At 43.9% G+C, this 22,228-nt stretch overlaps 1 protein-coding gene across 1 annotated transcript in view; it reads right to left on the bottom strand.

Annotated features, from left to right (window-relative positions):
• IQCK (IQ motif containing K) overlaps positions 1 to 22,228 on the bottom strand; it is a 168,935-nt gene that overhangs the window by 139,488 nt on the left and 7,219 nt on the right. The window contains exons 2-4 of the mRNA XM_086375538.1: positions 12,211 to 12,339; positions 9,571 to 9,700; positions 8,711 to 8,808 (exon numbers count right to left, since the gene is read on the bottom strand). Of these exons, the coding sequence (XP_086231664.1) occupies positions 8,711 to 8,808; positions 9,571 to 9,682 (210 nt within the window). The 5' untranslated portion in view covers positions 9,683 to 9,700; positions 12,211 to 12,339. The remainder of the gene's footprint in view (positions 1 to 8,710; positions 8,809 to 9,570; positions 9,701 to 12,210; positions 12,340 to 22,228) is intronic.

The raw sequence follows: 22,228 nt of genomic DNA on the forward strand, positions 1-22,228 counted from the left end.
CATCAGCCTAACTGATAATATCTAAAATGCTGTAGAGACTTCCTGGAGGTCCATTGGCTAAGACTCTGCACTCCCAGAGCAGCGGGGCCCGGGTTCAATCAGGAAACTAGATCCCACAAGCCACAACTAAGAGTTTGCATGCCATAACTAAAAGTTTCCGCGTGCCACAGTTAAGACCTGATGCAGCCAAATAAAAATAAGTACATGTTTTTAAAAATTAAAATTTGAAATGACATATATAATGAATTACATGACTCAAAGTTATTATGTTATTATGAATCAAAGTCAAAATTACCAGGCTTACACACTCTGTCCCAGGCAGAGTCTGTTTGCTTCCATAGGCCAGGTCCTGAACCACTGCCATGTAGCACAGACCTCCTTACTCACGTAGACACACACACAAGCGCCAGGCATGTGTGTAATTGGCCAAATGCTCTATGGCCTAGTCTTCGGGTGTCGCCTCTTGCTGTCTGTTTCTCGCCCCACATCCCTTTCGCTGTTTTACTCTCTGGTTTCCCATGAAGTGTCCTGGTGCCCATATGACAATCTAATCAAGGGCTCGGCTCCACGAGGTGCCTGCCCCAGGCCTGTCTAGTGCCTCAGTCTCCTTCTCCAGAGCCTCCAGGTCATCTTTCCTATTCGAACCTGGCCTCTGCTTTTGGAAGCCATTAGAGTGGCTGGCAGTGTGGTGCAGGGGCCAAACTCCTAGACCCAGGAAACAGGCTGCTCAGTTTGAATCTTGGCTCAGCCACTTACTTAGTTGTGCACTTGGTTTGTTGATTAACCCTGGTGCTGCATGGCCCTCATCTGTAAGACAGCGAGAATAGCACCTACATCAGAAGACTATTGGGAGGATTAAATGAACTTCTGTGGCTAAGGTGCTTAGAACAATGTCTGGCACAAAGTACTGGCTCTCAATGTGCTGGAAAACTACTATTCTTGAATTCCAGTCTCTTTTTCAACTCTGGCTCTCTACTGGCTATGAGGCTTCTTCAATTTTAGATTTGCTCCTTACTCAGCTCTAGCTCCAGGGCACTGGACAGATCAGAGCAGCCTCCCCATGGTCTACCTCCCTCCAGGGGTGGCAAATCCAGACAGAGCAGGTACAATTAGTAAACAACCTCTTGCATGTAACAGCTATGTGCTCCTATAACTTAATTACAATCTGAAAAGTAAACTCTGACTTTTGCACAATCAGTGGTGCAGTGGCAAAGAACACTCCTGCCAAAGCAGGAGACATAAGAGATATGGGTTTGATCTCCAGGTTGGGAAGATCCCCTGGAGGAATGCATGGCAACCCACTCCAGTAGTCTTGCTCAGAGAATTCCATGGACAGAGGAGCCTGCTGGGCTTCAGTCCAAAGAGTTACGGAGTCGGACATGACTGAAGTGACTTAGCATGCTCGCATATTCATATATTTATCTCACAAATATTTAGTGAGTCCCTACCTTTCTGGGTTCCAAAATCACTGCAGGTGGTGACTGCAGCCATGAAATTAAAAGATGCTTGCTCCTTGGAAGAAAAGCTATGACAAACCTAGACAGCATATTAAAAAGCAGAAACATCACTTTGCTGACAAAGATCCGTATAGTCAAAGCTATGGTTTTTCTCATATCCATGTGTACAGATATGAGAATTGGACCATAAAGAAGATTGAGTGCTGGAGAATTGATGCTTTCAAACTGTGGTGCTGAAGAAGAAGACTGAGAGTCCCTTGGACAGTGAGGAAACCAAACCAGTCAATCCTAAAGGATTCTGAATATTCATCAGAAGGACAGATGCTGAAGCTGAAGCTCTAATACTTCGGCCTGATGCAGAGCTCAGATGCTGAAGCTGAAGCTCTAATATTTTGGCCTGAAGCTCCAATACTTCAGCCTGATGCAAAGAGCTTTACCAATGACCAGGGTCATTGGTAAAGACCCAGATGCTGGGAAAGACTAAGGAGAGGAGAAGGGAGCGACAGAGAATGAGATGGTTAGATGGCATCACTGACTCAATGGACATGAGTTTGAGCAAACTCCGGGAGACAGTGAAGGACAGGGAAGCCTGGCATGCTTCATTCCATGGGGACGCAGAGTCAGACATGACTTAGCGACTGAACAACAACTATGTTCCAGGCACTGCTGAAACAATATCATAGAACAAAACAGAAAATAAGGAAAGCAAGAAGAAATAACTAGAACTCAGCATTTTAAAGGCAAAACACAAGTCAGCAATTACTTGTAAGCTGCTGTTCAAGATATAATTTGAATGGCCCTAATAAACAATGAATTATGCTGCTGTTTGAGAGTCATTTGGAGGCAAGTTCAATTGTAGGTTACAGATAAGAATGCTCCGGTTATGTAATTCTGGCTGGAGGCTGGTTATCATTCGGTTTAAGCATCTATTCCCGACGACAGGATGTGAGGAACAGCTGAATGGAGAAAATGCAAATCTGTTGTGCATATCTGGATAAGAAGAGCTCCACTAGGATCTGACAAATGTTGAGATGGCAATAATGTAATTTTTAAGCCTGCAAAAATAACCCACAAAAAATAACCCAGCATGTGACATGGGGGTGGAGAGGGGAGGGAATTAAATTTAATTAAGAAATTCTAAAATCTTGAATCAAGAAATGAAAGAAGTAATAACAATTCACCCATCTTGCCTGTTTGAGATACCAAGCTTCCAGATGAAGACTGCAGGAAGGTGGGGTAGGAAATTGACATTCAAGAGTGCCATGACCTGGATGAATACGGATAGTCAGTACTGAACTGCTGACATTCGTTTTACCAGCTTTTTCTGTTTATAGACCCTTCAGCAGAGCAACTTCTCAAGTTAATTAAAATAGGGATCTGCTCACTACAGTTTTTTCTGATTCAGTCAGGGCAACTGGTCTGCACCAGCATATCAGGAGAATGAGGCAGGATCAAGGTTTCCTAGATTTGAATTCACTAGGCCTTTGTCTCACAACCAAGCATTTCTGCCAGAGCAATATGAAGAAAACCTTACAATTCTGTCTTTGTTTGGGTGAGAGGTGAGAAGCTTCCTTCCACTACCCCACCCACCAAAGGCTCCAAGTATCGGTTTAATTGCATTTCAAGGAAGGAAGGGTAGGCCAAATGCTGGACTTTTTTTTTGCTGAGTGGGTCAAGCAGCCTGACATGACATGGTCACGCAGCCAGATCTGAATTGTTCAGGATCTAAGGGGTCTGGAGAGGCTTGCGTGGGAGGAGGTGACTGGAGAGAACAGACATGGCTTTAGAGAGGATTAAATAAGAATTGCTTAAGAGATGCCAACAAAGCCCTCTTCCCACATCCCTATGAAATTACCAGCAAAATAAACCTTCTTGAAGTCCTTGTGTAATTAGATGTTTGAGGGAAGCTGGGACCAAGTGCTAAATAAGGCCTCAGGTAGCCAAGGAATAAAAGCAAGCCCACTTAGGTAACAGGTAACGTGTATAACCCATCCTATCTCCGGAGTACCTGTAGCCCAGTAATACTAATGATCAGTCAGTTAACATTTACTGAGTTCTTCCCACATTCCTGGGACTGCTCTAAGCACTTTGTATGCACTACCTCATTTCATCAGCATGATATCCCAGTGAAACTGTGCTCCATAGGGTTAACAGAAACTGGTGACTAATAGAAATTCTTGAGCTTGTCTTGAGCAGATAAGGGAACTACTTGTGAAAACCTCCTCTGCTTAGAACCTGCTTTCACTGATCAAGCTTGCCTTAATTATTTTTGCAGATTGCATATCCTCCAAGCTTCATTTAGCCTAGATAATATATCAGAAGACTTCATCACTGCTCCCTGTAGATAACACCTCTGATGTACGAGTTGCTATAATAACAGTGGCTTAAGCTGTTTTTCAGAAATTTGGAGTCAGTTTTTGTCCAGTTCAAGCCGACGCTAAAACAGCACCTACACAGGTGTCCAGTGAATGACCTTTTGATGTCAGAGAGCCAAAAACTCTACCCTCAGATCAGGCTAGCACCTCTTATTTTCTGAACATGTGTCCCATGAAGAAGCATATAACTCAGATATACCTGTGTAGAACAGTGACTGTCTTTTGTCTTGTTCTTGTTTAGTCACTAAGTTGTGTCTGACTAATTTGCAACCCCATGGACATAGCCCACCAGGCTCCTCAGTCCATAGGATTCTCCAGGCAAGAATACTAGAGTAAGTTGCTATTTCCTTCTCCAGTGGATCTTCCTAACCCAGGGATCAAACCCAACTCTCCTGCTTGGCAGGTGGATTCTTTACCACTGAGCCACCAGGGAAGCCCAGCATGGTCTTACTAAAATTAAAAATACCATTTAACAAAGTTAGTAGGCCAAAGCATTAAGAGTCTAAACTGAAGTGAGTAGTCTGTCTGGGTTAAAATTGGCTCTATGATTTACTGGCTATGATTTTAGGCAAGGGACTTAAACTCTCTGAATTTCATTGTCTTATTTGTGAAAGAGAGGTAAATACTCTTAATCCTGTTAGGGAAAATTAAGACTGACATGCATGGAAAGCACTTATACTGCCTACACACATAATAAGTGCCCAATGTTAGCATTATTAGTATTATGGGATGGAAAATCAAATCCAGTATTTGCAAAATGTCTACACTGTGTCGAATATCAAAGAAATAAAAATTTAATCTCCCTTTTCCTACCTCCAGTCACCTGCCCCATACCTCTGACCCTATCAGTTCAGTTCAGTCGCTCAGTCATGTCCGACTCTTTGCGACCCCATGAATCACAGCATGCCAGGCCTCTCTGTCCATCACCAACTCCCGGAGATCACTCAGACTCACGTCCATCGGGTCAGTGATGCCATCCAGCCATCTCATCCTCTGTCGTCCCCTTCTCCTCCTGCCCCCAATCCCTCCCAGCATCAGAGTCTTTTCCAATGAGCCAACTCTTCGCATGAGGTGGCCAAAGTACTTGAGTCTCAGCTTTAGCATCATTCCTTCCAAAGAAATCTCAGGGCTGATCTCCTTCGGAATGGACTGGTTGGATCTCCCTGCAGTCCAAGGGACTCTCAAGAGTCTTCTCCAACACCACAGTTCAAAAGCATCAATTCTTTGGTGCTCAGCTTTCTTCACCGTCCAAATCTCACATCCATACATGACCACTGGAAAAACCATAGCCTTGAACAGACAGACCTTAGTTGGCAAAGCAATATCTCTGCTTTTCAATATGCTATCTAGGTTGGTCATAACTTTCCTTCCAAGGAGTAAGCATCTTTTAATTCATGGCTGCAGTCACCATCTGCAGTGATTTTGGAGCCCAAAAAAATAAAGTCTGACACTGTTTCCACTGTTTCCCCATCTATTTCCCATGAAGTGATGGAACCAGATGCCATGATCTTAGTTTTCTGAATGTTGAGCTTTAAGCCAACTTTTTCACTCTCCTCTTTCACTTTCATCATGAGGCTCTTTAGTTCCTCTTCACTTTCTGCCATAAAGGTGGTGTCATCTGCATATCTGAGGTTATTGATATTTTTCCCGGCAATCTTGATTCCAGCGTGTGCTTCTTCCAGTCCAGCGTTTCTCATGATGTACTCTGCATAGAAGTTAAATAAGCAGGGTGACAATATACAGCCTTGACGGACTCCTTTTCCTATTTGGAACCAGTCTGTTGTTCCATGTCCAGTTGTAACTGTTGCTTCCTGACCTGCATACAAATTTCTCAAGAGGCAGATCAGGTGGTCTGGTATTCCCATCTTTTTCAGAATTTTCCAGTTTATTGTGATCCACACAGTCAAAGGCTTTGGCATAGTCAATAAAGCAGAAATAGATGTTTTTCTGGAACTCTCTTGCTTTTTTGATGATCCAGCGGATGTTGGCAATTTGGTCTCTGGTTCCTCTGTCTTTTCTAAAACCAGCTTGAACAACTGGAAGTTCGCAGTTCACGTATTGCTGAAGCCTGGCTTGGAGAATTTTGAGCATTACTTTACTAGCGTGTGAGATGAGTGCAACTGTGCGGTAGTTTGAGCATTCTTTGGCATTGCCTTTCTTTGGGATTGGAATGAAAACTGACCTTTTCCAGTCCTGTGGCCACTGCTGAGTTTTCCAAATTTGCTGGCATATTGAGTGCAGCACTTTCACAGCATCATCTTTCAGGATTTGAAATAGCTCAACTAGAATTCTATCACCTCCACTAGCTTTGTTCGTAGTGATGCTTTCTAAGGCCCACTACTCTTCACTGATAAATATCCCAAGCCCCTTGCCTTTGGGGAGGTGAATCTGAGCCTTGTTCTCCCATCTCCGTGCTTGGCTGCCTTGTGAAGAAACCCCTTCTCTGCTGTAAACACTGGCATCTTACTGTTTGCCTTGCTGTGCATCAGGCAGATGAACCGGGTTCAGTGACACCACGAGCGAGTGCTATTCTTCAGTTTACATGTAAGGAAAAGATGGTGACTCGGAAGGATGAAATGACTTGTCCAAGTCTGTACAGCCAGCTAAGGTGGAGGTAAATGTCAAAACCAGGTAACCCTGACTCCAAAGACGAGTTCTGAGCCACGATGCTACAAACCAAAGCCCAATTTACTTGTTAATTGCATAATTAACATATAATGAGGGTTAGGTAGTGCAATTTGCCACCCACTGCTTTCTTATATTGACTAAACTCACAAAGTGCATGGAAGTCTTCTCTCACTCCCACTTCATGGTGTCCCCCCAGGGATGTGCCCAGGAGAACAGCCTTCCTAGGCAGAGGAGAGCTGAGTCTTGGTCAAGGACATAGTAGTGGAGGTGCTCCCCTGATGTCCAACCATGCACTTATTTAGTGAGGGCCAACTGTATGTTCACCAGGGGCTACGGTTCTGGGTAGAATATACGAGGCACTAAATAGAGATACAAAAATAAATCCGAGTATCTGTCCTCAAGGAACTTAAAATGCTGGAGAAACAGACATTTAAAATATGAAGTGCATTTATGGATCAAGAATGTCTTAATTAAGGATGTCTTAATTTTCCACAAGAAGAGAAATAGATGAAATACTCTGAAATCTGAGGGCTGGGTTCAATTGCTTCCAGTTTTGGAATAGTAGGCCTGGAAGAGAGGCCACAGTACTGAGTTTGGAAAAACAAGCAAAACTTAAATATGCAGAGAAAAAGAACTCAAGGATTTTTTCCTAAAAAAAAAAAAAGAAGAAGGAACATATTCAGAGAAGTGTGGGACTGGTACAGGGACCTCCAAGTGGGTCTCTCTGCTGGAATGGAGGGTATAATCCAGGAAGGAGAACAGAGTGATGAGGCTGGAAGGAAAGAGGGGAAAACCTGTGGAGGGTCCTGAAAGACAGGCTGAGGGGTCTTGGCCTCCTTATGTGGATCCATGGTTCTCAAATGGTGTGCCATGGCCCAGCAGTGTGCCCTAAACTCTTCCTTCACAGGTACGCTGCCTGGTTTCGGATCAATGCCTCATAATTCATTTCTTCTCCTACTGAAGACACAACTGTCATGGTGAGGCCTGTCAGAAGGAATGTTATGCTGAATGGATCAAGTTGTAGTGAATTAGGCTAAGAAATGAAGACAAGGAGGGGCAGTGCTAAAGCAAAATTGAGTGTTTGCTAGAGCATGTGAAAATGTTCTCTCTTCAACATATAAAATTATCAGGACAGTATATCTCCTATTCTTACAGAGATCCCATGCTGAAGGGCAACCAAGCAGATGATAACATCAACTGTGAATGCTTTAAAGACATCTGTCCAGCAGATTGGGGTTTGCATTGTAGTTATGGCCAATATTTTAAAACATCGTTTTGAATCATTTGATCTGGATCTGAATCCTAGCTCTGCTATTCACCCTTGATCAACTTTCTGAATCTCTCCATTCCTGTTTTCTCATCTGCAAATATGCAGATGATATGAATTACAGGAACCTCAAAGGACTGTTGAGAGAAGTAAATGAGGTCATTGATGATTAAGCCCTTAGCAGAGTTCCAAGCAGAGAAGGCAATGGCACCCTACTCCAGTACTCTTGCCTGGAAAATCCCATGGACTGGTGCCTGGTAGGCTGCAGTCCATGGGGTCGCACAGAGTCGGACCCGACTGAAGCGACTTAGCAGCTGAAGCAGAGTTCCCAGCATAGAGCAAGCACTTGATCAACGTTAATTGCTGTTTTATTCTCTGCGTGCAGGCCATCCAAAATTCTAGTCCTGTGCAGCGAACACACATACCCAATGTATCCTGTCAACAGCAGAAGAGAGTATTCACTTTGGGGTATTCATGTGGGGGGGCACCAGAATTGGAACTTGATACATACAGATAGCTAGCTAGCTACAGTGTGATAATGACTGGTCACTGAGGACTCAATTTGCGCCAGGGGAAGCATGGCAAGAAGCAAGTACATTCATGGCATTTGGCATGAAGTGGAGTAGGAAGAGGCCCAAGCTGGGAAGGTCAATCTGGAGCCAGATAAGAGGTAAGGAGAGCTATAATATGGGCTTGTCCTAACAGAAGCAGGCAACTCAAGAAACCTGGCAGATGCCAAATGCCCAGGAGAAGGGCAGGCAGGGAGGCCAAGCAAAGCAGAAAACCTCCCCATAGCCAGGCAGCCAGACAGATGGCAGTGCGCGTGTGTGCACAGCTAGACGTCCTGGCTGGAGCTGGGTAAGTGACCAAAACACAGGCTTTCTCTCCCAAAGGGATTGTTTTGAAAACAACCACCTGATGGTATAATGAGCTATCATCTGATAAAAATGAATTATTATTTAGAAATAAACAAAACAACTGACCTCAAAACATTTTTCTTTCTTTGCTTGGTGAAGCAGGCTAGCCATTCCGGGCAGCAGAACTGGAAAGATGAACATTTCCAAAAACTCTTTGGGGGAACCTAAAAAAAAAATAAAACATTCCCATCCCAAATCCCAAATGGCCCAAGTTAATCTGGGAGGAACATTTGCTTCTGAACCAAAAAAAGGTACTCTCCATTAAACAACATGACCATAAATGTTACATTTGACTCCAGACTGCTGAGTTGGGCTCTATTACTGAAGAAACTTAAAATATCCCCGAGTCTGGTGGGGCTGTAGACTGGGTCCCACTCAGGGTTGGGGTCACAGGCACAGCCAGGGGCCCAGCTCAGCTGGAGGGAAATACACAAGGGGGGCGTGGTGGGAACTGAGGCCACAGGGGAACAGGGCAGGGTACGAGGTTCGGCTCCTTAGGGCACGGTGATGGTGGTTGCCAAGGCCCAAAGTACACTGGCTGAGGGAACAGAACAAGCCAGCAGGAGAGGGCCTGGCACCAGCGGGGAGGAGGAATGGGAACTCAGGGAGGAAGACAAGGACACCTATGTCTCTGGCTTCTACACACCAAGCAAGACAGCATGATATTTTCTTTTACTCTGTACGTTTTCCCCCTTTGTATTTAACGTAGAACCTAGGTATGCTTGTTATTGATCATCTTTATATTAATACATTTCAACCTTAAAGATACATCAGTGGAATAAAGGACACTTTAATTAAAACAAGAACACATTCTTTCTTATTATGTGGTCTCCCTGAGTTCTATCTGTCCACCCGGTCCCCACCCCATGATTTCCCAAAGTTACAAGTCCCAAACCATAGACCTGAGATCTCACTTCCTTACGTACATGTTTTTGGGTCAACTGTTTCCCGTTTCACTTGAGAACAGGATGCTTGTGAGGCCACGGTTAGACGAGGAACTGGATAAAGGTGTTCTGCATTGAAGCCATGGAAAACCATTTCCTCCAATGGCGACACCTGGGGTGGTGGTGCGAGAATCAATTCATATTGTTTAAATAACTGTATTTTCTTTTATAATCTAACAAAGAATAAAATTCTGTGTCAGACTTTAGATTCGAGGGGGCATACTGAGCACAAATCTTTCTATTTCTTCTCTCCCAAGACACCTATAAATGACAATCAAGAAATAAACCCCCAACAAAGAACAAAAAAGCAGAAACATCACTTTGCTGACAAAGGTCCGTCTAGTCAAAGCTATGGTTTTTCCACTAGTCATGTATGGATGTGAGAGCTGGACCATACAGAAGGCTGAGTGCTGAAGAATTTATGCTTTCAAACTGTGGTCCTGGAGAAGTCTCCTGAGAGTCCCTTGGACTGCAAGGAGATCAAACCAGTCAATCCTAAAAGAAATCAATCCAAATCTTCATTGGAAGGACTGATGCTGAAGCTGAAGCTCCAATACTTTGGCCACCTGATGCGAAAAACTGACTCATTGGGAAAGACCCTGATGCTGGGAAAGATTGAAGGCAGGAGGAGAAGGGGGTGACAGAGACTGAGATGGTTGGATGGCATCATTGACCCGAGGGACATGAGTTTGATTAAACTCTGGAAGACAGTAAAGGACAGAGGAGCCTGGTGTGGTGCAGTCCATGGGGTCGCCAAGAGTCGGACATGACTTAGCAACTAAACAACAAGAAAGAATAGGAGGGCTGTCAGTAGGTGAGAGATCTTCAAACATTTCCAAAAGAAGCAGGATAAAGCCTGTTGTCCGATAATGGAGAGGAGCGGCAGCTCAGAATCCACAGGAGGAAACTGCCCTCAGAAGGCAAGAGTCCATGTTCCCACCAGAATGCTCAGAGGCTTCAGTGCTCCAAAATTCAACTCCACAGAGTGTGGAGATGAGCAATGAAGCAATATACAGGTGAGGTTATGTGAAAATCCGGCTGGGGTTCCCTGCCCCTCCGTCACCCCTCCCCCTGCCCCGGTCAGCGTACATAACGCTACATTCACAGCAGCCGGTTGTATCTTGCTCTCCCTCCTTTCCAATGAATCTTTTGTAACCAATTTAAACAAACAGCCTGGGAAAGAGTACAACTACTCAGGGCGCCAGGTTGGCAGTCAAAAGATAAAAAAAAAAACACAAACCCCAACATTGATTTGGAGTCTCCCAGCTCAGTTCCCAAATAGGGACTCCCTGCCTGCCAACCCTGAAGAAAAGTCCTCCAGAGGACAATCATCCACCATGAGCTCCCAGTCAGTGTTTCTATTCATAGAAGTGATCCATCCAGAAAACAAACCTACCTGTATGGCAGGAAAAAAAAAAAAAAAAAAACCCCACCTCTTTGTAGGAAAATCCACCAAGGCCTGCATTTTAAATTTTGAATAAAAAAAGCAGAACTTTCTACATAGGTGAGGAACATCAACAGCATAAAAGACAAAGATCAAGATCTATAAAGAATATTTGTGAAAAGGCACAAATAATTCAGGAAAGAAAACTGCAATTAGTATTTGCGGAGAAACTTGAAAAAGCACTGCATCCATAAAGCAAGAACAGGATGCTAGGAAAAAGGAAAAATCACAGGCCATGCAAGTTCTTAGACACAGAATCTCTAACAGGGGCAGCTGTAGTGAGATACTGGAAGTCTGCTGCTGCTGCTAAGTCACTTCAGTTGTGTCCAACTCTGTACGACCCTATAGATGGCAGCCCACCAGGCTCCCCCGTCCCTGGGATTCTCCAGGCAAGAACACTGGAGTGGGTTGCCATTTCCTTCTCCAATGCATGAAAGTGAAAAGTGAAAGTGAAGTCATTCAGTCGTGTCCGACCCTTAGCGACCCCATGGACTGCAGCCTACCAGGCTCCTCTGTCCATGGGATTTTCCAGGAGACTAGGTTTTGGACCCATTCCAGTGACACTGCTCATCCCTCATAGCCTTACCTTTTTATTTTAAACTCCATTAAGACCTTATTTATTCCCAAGTATATTGCCTTAAGTAAGTATTAGTCACTCAGTCGTGCCCGACTCTTCTCGACCCCATGGACTGCAGCCCATGGAACTCCTCTGTGTCATTTCCTTCTCCAGGGGATCTTCCCAACCCAGGAATCAAACCCAGGTCTCCTGCACTGCAGGCAGATTCTTTACCGACTGAGCTACAAGGGAAGCATCAATATTGCCTTAGGGCCTCCCTTTCTGATGCCCTGTCCTTGGCCCTCTCTCTTCCTTAGTACAACTTTAGCCCACCCAGCTATGCAAAAAGAAATCTGCTCCATCTGCAAAACTGTCCCCAACATGGAAGCGACACTGAATTCACTGGAAAGGTCTTCCTCATCTAGGATCTCATTTGAGCCCTACAAAGGCCCTGTGAGTCAGTCAAGGATGACCTGCTCCATTTAACGGATGCAGAAACTGAGACTCAGAGTGGTTATGTGATGCCCTTTAAGCAGCAGAGTTGGGACTGGCCACTTCTGGTTCTGGTTCCAGAGCCTTTCCTTTCCCCACTTCCCGATTCATGACACTGTCTGATGCTCACCAGTTGTCAATGCTGTTCTCCAGTTAGAACCTTTCAGTTAGGTTGGGGCCCAGGTGATACTCACAGTAACCACAGCATCTTGTTTGACTTTATATCCTTCAGGAAAGGGAGGAAGCTCAGCTTCATACTCTGCAGGGAGTGAAGGAAAAAAAAAAAAAAGACCCTCAATTCCATACTTCATTAAAGCTTGATGTTATTTCGTTTCCTCTGAATAAAATATTCTTAAATTTTATTTTGGTTAGTGGTTTACAAAAGTGAAAAAACAACAAACAGGGTGTTTATTTAAATGGCTGAGAGATGATTCTTCTCTTGCACGAAAGAGTCTAGGCTTTATATAAGAGTTTGAGACTCTTCCTAAGCAGGTAGATTTAGATTTTGCCTCCCAAGTTATGCTAATGACAAGGGATAAAAGAGGAAGAAAATGAAGAGCATGGCTCAGCATACAGGAAGGAGAGGGGAGAAAAGGAAGAAGAAAATGTTGTGTATAGGAGGGCAGAATAAAAGAGACAGAGGCAAGATGAGCCATCTCAGGCATTTCTGGGGATGGGCGTGAAGTTAAGACTGCCAGATCGGGACACAAAGCTAGAAAAGCAATCCCATAAACCCTTGCTTGTCAAAGCATTGCCCACAGACCAGCAGCATCAGCATTCCTGGGGAATTAAAAACACAGCTAAGGGACTTCCCTGATGGCTCAATGGTAAAGAATCTGCCCGCCAGGGCAGGAGACAGAGGTTCAATCCCTGATCTGGGAAGATTCCATACACCTTGAGGCAACTAAGCCCGTGTGCCACAATTATTAAGTTTGTGCCCTAGAGCCTGTGCAACTGCAACAGGGGAGTAGCCCCTGCTCACTGCAAGTAGAGAAAGCCCTCAGGTAACAACGGAGACCCAGCACAGACAAAAATAAATAAATAAAAATTATATATATATTACATATGTACACATATAATATATATATAATGAAACTAAAGTTGGAGAGGTCCTACTGCAACCTCCATTAAGTTTCCATCTTTGCTATACATTAGAATCACCTCGTAGCTCTTTGAAAATGCTAATGTCTTGGCCCAACCCCAGAAATTTTTATTCCAATAGGTCTGAGGCAAGAATCAGAAGATCAATATTTTTATAGTCGTCAGCTGATTCTAACATGCAGTGAGATGGAGAATGATTGCCAGGTTTCAAGACTGATCACAGTTAACCTGCTGCGGAGCTCAATGCAAAGAACATTCTGCACAAGTTCTACGACAGCTATTGCTGAAACAGAAAATGCCCATGGCTGTATTAGTTCCGCCCCCAAGGGAAAGACCGGTAAAATATTTCTGGAAAGGTCAGTGTTTCAAAGGCAATCACATAGTTGCTTTGTAGTGATGAGGGAAAACAAAATTTCTGGGTAAAATGGAACTGTTGCAGTTGTACTGGAGGCAAATTTTATTCCATCATCTAGTTCCTTATCTGGAGAAGGCAATGGCACCCCACTCCAGTACTCTTGCCTGGAAAATCCCATGGACGGAGGAACCTGGTAGGCTGCAGTCCATGGGGTCACTAAGAGTCAGACACGACTGACTTCACTTTCACTTTTCACTTTCACGCATTGGAGAAGGAAATGGCAACCCACTCCAGTGTTCTTGCCTGGAGAATCCCAGGGAAGGGGGAGCCTGGTGGGCTGCCGTCTATGGGGTCACACAGAGTCAGACACGACTGAAGCGACTTAGCAGCAGCAGTTCCTTATCAAGTAGTAGAGAAATTCTCAACTTTTTTTTTTTAACTCTTAGGTATCAGATTGGGAACAAGTACGTCAGGATGCAGGTTATTAGCAATTTAATAGGTTTCTAGTGCTGTGTAACAAACTACCACAAACTTAGCAACTTTAAATAATGCAGATTTATTATCTCACACTTCCCGAGGGTCAGGGTTTCATCAGATTGAAATCAAGGTGTGAGCCATGACTGTGATCTCATCTGACAGCTGGAGTCCTCTTCCAAGTTCACTCACAGTTGGTGGGATTCAGTTTCTTGTGGATATAGGTCTGAAGTCCCAGTTTTCTTTTGGGTTGTTATGAAAACTGCTCTCAGCTTCTAAAGGCTTGCTACCCTCAGATCCTTGCCACAATAGCTCACTCATGGTTATTTGCGTCTTCAAAGCAAGCAGAAGTCTCTTCTGCTTGAATCTGACTTCTTTTAAGGACTCACCTGATTAAGCCAGGCCCACCTACAATAATCTCCCCAATTTAGAGTCAATTGAGGGAATTCCCTGGTGGTTCAGTGGTGAGGACTCTGAGCTTCCAGTGCCAGAGCTCTGGGTTCAATCCCTGGCCAGGGGAACTAAGATTCCATAAGCTGCACGGTGCAGCCAAAAACAAAACAAAACTACAGATTCAATTTAGAAAAAAAAGATAATCTCAATAGATTATACACTTAAATTAGATATAGAAAATCCTTTGACACTAATCCCTGGATTAGTATCTGATTGGACAACTGGGAGGTATGTGCACTAAGGGCAGGAATCTTGGGGACCATCTGAGAATTCTGCCCACCACAGTAGCTCTAGTTCTGCCACTTTATTTTTTCCTCTCAAGCAAAAAATGTAAATTCACTGTCGTCCTCCAACATTTTGAGAATCACCAATGTGGTGTAAAAATTGTTTGTTTGGATTTAAGATACATATACAGTTACAGGTTTCCCGGTAGCTCAGCTGGTAAAGAATCCGCCTGCAATGTGGGAGACCTGGGTTCAATCCTTGGGTTGGGGAGATCCCCTGGAGGAGGGCATGGCAACCCAGTCCAGTATTCTTGCCTGGAGAATCCCCATGGACAGAGGAGCCTGGCTGGCTTCAGTCCACGGGGTCACAAAGAGACAGACACGGCTGAGTGACAAAGCACAGCATAGCATATATTTATAGCTTTGATTACAAAAGCAACACGTTTATTGTGAGAAAAATTCCAAATAACACAGAGATGTCTTATCACACCTAATCCCATTATGGCTGCTGCTGCTGCTGTTGCTAAGTCACTTCAGTCGTGTCCGACTCTGTGCGACCCCATAGACAGCAGCCCACCAGGCTCTGCCGTCCCTGGGATTCTCCAGGCAAGAACACTGGAGTGGGTTGCCATTTCCTTCTCCATTGCGTGAAAGTGAAAAGTGAAAGTTAAGTCGCTCAGTCATCTCCGACTCATAAATATTGTTGGAATTGGCATAGATTCATCCAAGTCTTTTTCAATGCATTTACTAACATTTGTACATATTTCACAAATACATTCATTTACTTTATATCTCCTAGACTAGGTCAAATCATCCAAGCATAGAACCTGATAAACACCATGTCCTTATTCTGCAAAGCTTATATCAAGTCTTATTTGAAATTTATAAAAATTATCGAATATCTCTTTTAATAGACTGGTTTTCTTTGAGGGGCGGGCAGGGATGTACCTGGTCTGTTTGTGCTCACCATCATATTCCCAAAGAATATGAAGCTGAATGAATATATTTTTTTTTAAGAAAAACTGTGGCCATTCTGCACAGCATGCGGGATCTTAGTTCCCCTACCAAGCATCAAACACATGCCCCTGCATTAGAAGTGCCAAGTCTTAACCACTGGACTACCAGGGAATTCTGAAACTGAATGAATGATGCAATCAATGAATGCATGAACAAAGCAAGTATTACAGCAAGTTACTTCTGACTCTTCGTCAATTCACTGTATTTGTGAGACCCCATTGTGTGCCAGGATCCATTCTATGTCCTGACGTGGAATTCTTTCAGTGCTGCTACTATACAGTGTGCCTCATTTATTCAACCAGTGTACTTAGTGGGCTTTTAGATTGCTTCCAATTTTTCATTATTACAATGCCGCTGTAAGCATCTTTATACATTATACCATCGATCAGAAAGGAGGTGCTTTTGTAGAATTAACTCTTAGATGTGAAATTGTTCTTTCAAATGAAAAAATCATTTAAATTTTGGGCCAAATTGCCCTCCAAAAGGTTTACAGTAATTCATACTCCTAAACCTGTCTGTTCTTCTCAGGTATAATCTATCTTACACATATTTAAAATTATATTTTACTTTTATCTATATTTCTTTAACCATTACTTATCTGCCATTTATATTTTTCCCAAGCAGAAATTTGATGGAAAATATACAAACTTTTTCATCATACAACCACGAAAGATATAGTTATGATTCTGCATATGATTCTGCAGAAGTATGGGGAAATAATTAGCTTCAGGATGATCTGATGTTTTTATTTCAAGCCTCTGTAATGTTTAAGAGAATTTGGCATATTTGAGAATTTAACACTGCTATCACTTTGTGATTTCAATTAAAACATAATTGATTAAAGACTGATGCTTTTTACATTGAAAGCTTTATGAATTTGATTAACTTTGTAAAGAGAACTGAAGAAAAATTTGCTGGTTTGGCATTAGAAATTTTTAAGAAAATCAGGTGTATTATGTGTATAAATGTTTACAATCTTTTTAATTTAAATTTATTTAATTAGAGGCTAATTACTTTACAATATTGTATTGGTTTTGCCATACATCAACATGAATCTGCCACGGGTGTACACGTTTCCAATCCTGAACCCCCCTCCCACCTCCCTCCCCATACCATCCCTCTGGGTCATCCCAGTGCACCAGCCCCAAGCATCCTGTATCCTGCATCAAACCTGGACTGGTGATTCGTTTCTTATATGATATTATACATGTTTCAATGCCATTTTCCCAAATCATCCCCCCTGCCCCCCGCCTCTCCCACAGAGTCCAAAAGACTGTTCTATACATCTGTGTCTCTTTTGCTGTCTCACATACAGGGTTGTCGTTACCATCTTTCTAAATTCCATATATATGCATTAGTATACTGTATTCAGCAGATGAATGGACAAGAAAGCTGTGGTACATATACATAATGGAGTATTACTCAGCCATTAAAAAGAATACATTTGAATCAATTCTAATGAGGTGGATGAAACTGGAGTCTATTATGCAGAGTGAAGTATGCCAGAAAGAAAAACACCAATACAGTATACTAATGTTTACAATCTTTTAGTTACTTAAGCTTATAAACTGGATTCCAGGTCTCTCCCACTTTTCAAGTTTGCTTTATGCACTTCACTTTGACAAAAGATCTACCTGTGTTCACTAACCAAAATTAGTCCAAAGAGCATTGTTGTTTTTATGAGAAAAGATGAAAACTGAAAAAGAACATTCAGTTTGTTGTGCAGTGAACTGTTGTAGAGGAAGTGTGTACCCCAAGCAGTGGAGTTCAGTTCAGTTCAGTTCAGTTGCTCAGTCGTGTCTGACTCCGCGACCCCTTGAACCGCAGCACATCAGGCCTCCCTGTCCATCACCAACTCCCGGAGTTTACCCAAACTCATGTCCATTAAGTCGGTGATGCCATGCTTCTTCCCTGGGACTACAGTGAACTCAGCATCAAGCTGCCATAGCTTTGAATTCTCTGTGAACACTGTGCTTTTTCTCGATTTATTTTATGCATCCTTTAGCAAGATGTGACCTAAGGTATAATTACTTCTTCACTTATGCTGTTTTGGCTTCTGAAAGGTTGCATAGGAATTCTCTCTACTTTTGGATAGCAGGGGAAACCTGAAATTGGTTAGGAGAATTTGATGTTACATATTTGTTAAACAAACAGTAATCCAAGAACAAATAAAAGTAGATGTTCATTTTACACAATGAAGGCAACATTATGCAAGAGGCAGAGCAGAAACAGCCTGTAACTCTGTTGGTGGAACAGAACCCTTGCGCTCAAATTGGATCCTGCTCCCCACCCTGCCATGCTCGAGGGATGTGACATAATGAAATGCCTTTATTGCTCAGGCCACTATTGGTAGGGCTTTCTGTGATTTGCAGCTGAACATGTTTCTAACTGAAACAGCCATTAAAATGCAATGTTCCCCAACAGTGGCCTACTGGAAATGGATGAACCAGGAAGGTGGAGGCTGGAAGTGAACCCAGTGAACACTTGGCCAGCATACACTGTGGTGAAGGGCTGAGCAAGGTGCTGGAGGGACAGATGAAGACGGCAGATGAGCTGGTTTGGTGAGGGGATGGATGGTAAGAGCCAGCGGTTACGAGGTGTGAAAGCAATGTTGTAGAGGGCTGCACTCAGGAAGCACCCAAGAAGAGGCTTCAAAATCAGTGTGAAGAATAATAGAAGGCTTTCCAGAAGAGAGGTCACTTGGGCTTGAGTCTTAAAAGATAAAGATAGAAGAAAGCAGAGATTGTCCAGTGAGAGGCAAAGCTTGTGCAAAGGCTCAGAGGAATGGGACAGCACGGTGTGTTGGAAGGCATGGTTTCCTATGGCTAAAGGTACACAGCACAGGACAGTGGTACTGGGGCTGAGTCACTTGCCAGGAGAGCTTATTTAAAATGCAGAGCTTAGGGACTCACCCCCAAGGAACAGGGGTGAGTCATCACACCAAAGGAACTTGCACATTAGCAAGTGTCTGGGAGATTGTGACATAGGTGCCCCAGGTCTACCCTTCGAACCACGCTGGTGTGTTGCTTAAGGGCTTAAACTTGAGTGTCGCACATATCCGAGTTGGAGTCTGATTCCACCACTCACTTGGGGCAAGTTTAAGCTCTCTATGCCTCAATTTCCTTATCTGTTTAAACCACCAAGTTGCTATGAGGTTTAGACAAGAGGAAAATCAAGCACCTAGCACAGTGCCTGGCACATAAAGGGCAGCTCTGTAAATGTTAACCATTAGGATGATTTGGATAAATGGTAGGTGATGAACCTAAAAAAAGAGAGACAGAGACCAAATTATTGTTTTTTGATTTTCTTTATTTATTATCGGCTGGGTCTTCGTTGCTTCGAGGGCTTTTCTCTAGTTGCAGTGAGCAGGGGCTACCCTCTGGTTGCCGGGCGCTGGCTTCTCGTCGTGGTGGCTTCTCTTGCTGTGGAGCTCAGGCTCTCGGGCCCATGTGCTTCGGCGGTTGTGGCACGTGGGCTCAGTAGTTGTGGCTTCCAGGCTCTAGAGCACAGGCTCAACAGTTGTGGCTCATGGGCTTACTTGCTCCACAGCATGTGGGATCTTCCCACATGTTCGATCAGGGATCGAACCCATGCCTCCTGCCCTGGCTGGTGGATTCTTTACCACTGAGCCACCAAGGAAGTCTGAGACCAAATTATTAAAGGGCTTAGATGTTAAGCTAAAAAGCTTATATTCACCATGAAAGCTGTGATAATCATTCTAGGTCATGGGATGATGTGATCAGATTTTGAGAGAGCTTCTTGTGGAAAGATAGTCTGGAAGGAAGCCCTTCCCAATTATAAAGCTACAGCAGTGATCTAAACAGGCAGTGGTAAGGGCCCATGAGAACCAGGGGGTGGGGAGTTGGGGCTCACAGGAGATGTGGAGTCAGTAGGATCTATAGGGATTACAGAATCGATGCAGGGACCATGAAAAGTGAAAGGGACGCATATAAGAGGAACTGCTGATTTCTGAACTGGCAGTCTATGATGGAAAAAAGTTGTTGGTGTCTTGAACAGTGCCTGGGGTCAATGCCTGGCCCAACATGGGTAGATATGATGACTGACGTATGAGAACGATTTCATCAGAGCCGTGAAATAGGAGCTGATGGGCTTATAGAGGAATGGGAATGACAGCGGTGTTGAAATCAAGCAAGACCCTATGGTATTAGCCCACCATCTCCTCCACTTTCCTTCTGTTTGTGGACAAACTTTAGCCAAAGAATAATCAGAGAAGTGAGAAAATGCAGAAACGGAGGAAAGCAGTTCAACAAAACTAAATAATAATGGTTTAGTCATTAAGCGTAGTCAGGGACCTTTAGTTCCATCTCAAGAAGGACTATAGATAATATTCTGACCCATATTCTGTAAGCTGTCTTACAAGTACTGATATACCCACCACGCAGGGGAAGAAGTTAACTATATGATGACCAGACTGTAGCCATAAGCTGCCACAATTCCAAGAACTGACCTCAAGCAAATGGGAACAAACCGACCCTGGAACTGAAGATTAACTGTACTCTACCAAACAGTCAAGATGATCCTGGCCTGACCACTGGTGACCAATTTCAAGATGACTGTCACAGCTGATTGTGCTATTTCTGCATGTAGCCCTCTCCCTCAGCCTACTGGTTGGGCAGGGGTGGGGGGCAGAGGTAGGGAGTTGGCCTTTGGACAGAAGTCTGCCTCCCCCACGCCCCCCACCCCCCACCCACAGGTTGCCAGCATCCAAAATAAAGCATACTTTCCTTTCCACCAAACTTGCCTCTTTATTGGCTTTTGAGTGATGAGTAGCCAGACCCCACTTCTGGTGGCAGTGCAAACAAGAGTTCTTTTTGGACGTTCAGCTGAGAGGGCATGAGGGACAGACAAGAGCTAGAAGACGACAGGGGCCAAGGGAGAGGCTTTCCCCAAGCTAACTGACTACAGGATGCTTGGAGGGAAAAGCCAGCAGTGGAGTTAAAGATGTAGGAGAGATGAGTGATAGAGCAGGATCCGAGGACACCAAGAGGAAGGTACCAAAGCACAGATGCAGGGCTGAGCTGTGTGGGAAGCGAGATAAATACTTCTTCTGTGTATGCAGACACAAATCTGTCTGCTGGTATTTGCAAGTTGGAGGATTCTCTCCCTACTCCTGATCACCTGCCTAGTCTCAGTGAATGCCTCCTCCATCTGTCAAATGGTTTCACCAAGTCAGAGGAGTGGAGGAAACACTTGGGACCAGCACACGTAGGCAACGTGAGAAGGCGCTGATGGATGCTGCCTGATAAGCACTGCTGACAAGCCATCTGCTGCCATTTTTCTCCAGCTGCTCAGCGGCTGTGCTGGGGGAACAAGCACTGACGCAGAACTGGTCCATGTTGTTACCTAGCAGGTGCCATGAGGGACCTGGTTTCACAAAAGCATTGAGAGCTGAGGCCAGAGACTAGCTTTGGAATGATGAACTAACGGCAATAATGAGGATGCCAATGGCAAAATGATAATAACAGCAATATCAGAATAGAAGACTGTAAGCTCCAAATACTGCAAAATTGCACTCATCTCACACGCTAGTAAAGTAATGCTCAAAATTCTCCAAGCCAGGCTTCAGCAGTATGTGAACCGTGAACTTCCAGATGTTCAAGCTGGTTTTAGAAAAGACAGAGGAACCAGAGATCAAATTGCCAACATCTGCTGGATCATGGAAAAAGCAAGAGAGTTCCAGAAAAACATCTATTTCTGCTTTATTGACTATGCCAAAGCCTTTGACTGTGTGGCTCACAATCAACTGTGGGAAATTCTTCAAGAGATGGGAATACCAGACCACCTGACCTGCCTCTTGAGAAACCTATATGCAGGTCAGGAAGCAACAGTTAGAACTGGACATGGAACCACAGACTGGTTCCAAATAGGAAAAGGAGTCCGTCAAGGCTGTATATTGTCACCCTGCTTATTTAACTTAAATGCAGAGTACATCATGAGAAACGCTGGGCTGGAAGAAGCACAAGCTGGAATCAAGATTGCTAGGAGAAATATCAATAACCTCAGGTATGCAGATGACACCACCCTTATGGCAGAAAGTGAAGAGGAGCTAAAAAGCCTCATGATGAAAGTGAAAGAGGAGTGAAAAAGTTGGCTTAAAACTCAACATTCAGAAAACTAAGATCATGGCATCTGGTCCCATCACTTCATGGCAAATAGATGGGGGAAAACAGTGGAAACAGTGTCAGACTTTATTTTTGGGGGCTCCAAAATCACTGCAGATGGTGACTGCAGCCATGAAATTAAAAGACGCTTACTCCTTAGAAGGAAAATTATGCCCAACTTAGATAGCATATTGAAAAGCAGAGATATTTTGCCAACAAAGGACTGTCTAGTCAAGACTATGGTTTTTCCAGTGGTCATGTATGGATGTGAGAGTTGGACTGTGAAGAAAGCTGAGCGCCGAAGAATTGATGCTTTTGAACTGTGGTGTTGGAGAAGACTCTTGAGAGTCCCTTGGACTGCAAGGAGATCCAACCAGTCCATCTGAAAGGAGATCAGTCCTG

The sequence above is a fragment of the Bos grunniens genome, chromosome 25, assembly GCF_055505025.1.
Source record: "Bos grunniens cultivar Pamir isolate PY7600 chromosome 25, Bosgru_T2T1.0, whole genome shotgun sequence".
Classification (NCBI taxonomy): domain Eukaryota; kingdom Metazoa; phylum Chordata; class Mammalia; order Artiodactyla; family Bovidae; genus Bos; species Bos grunniens.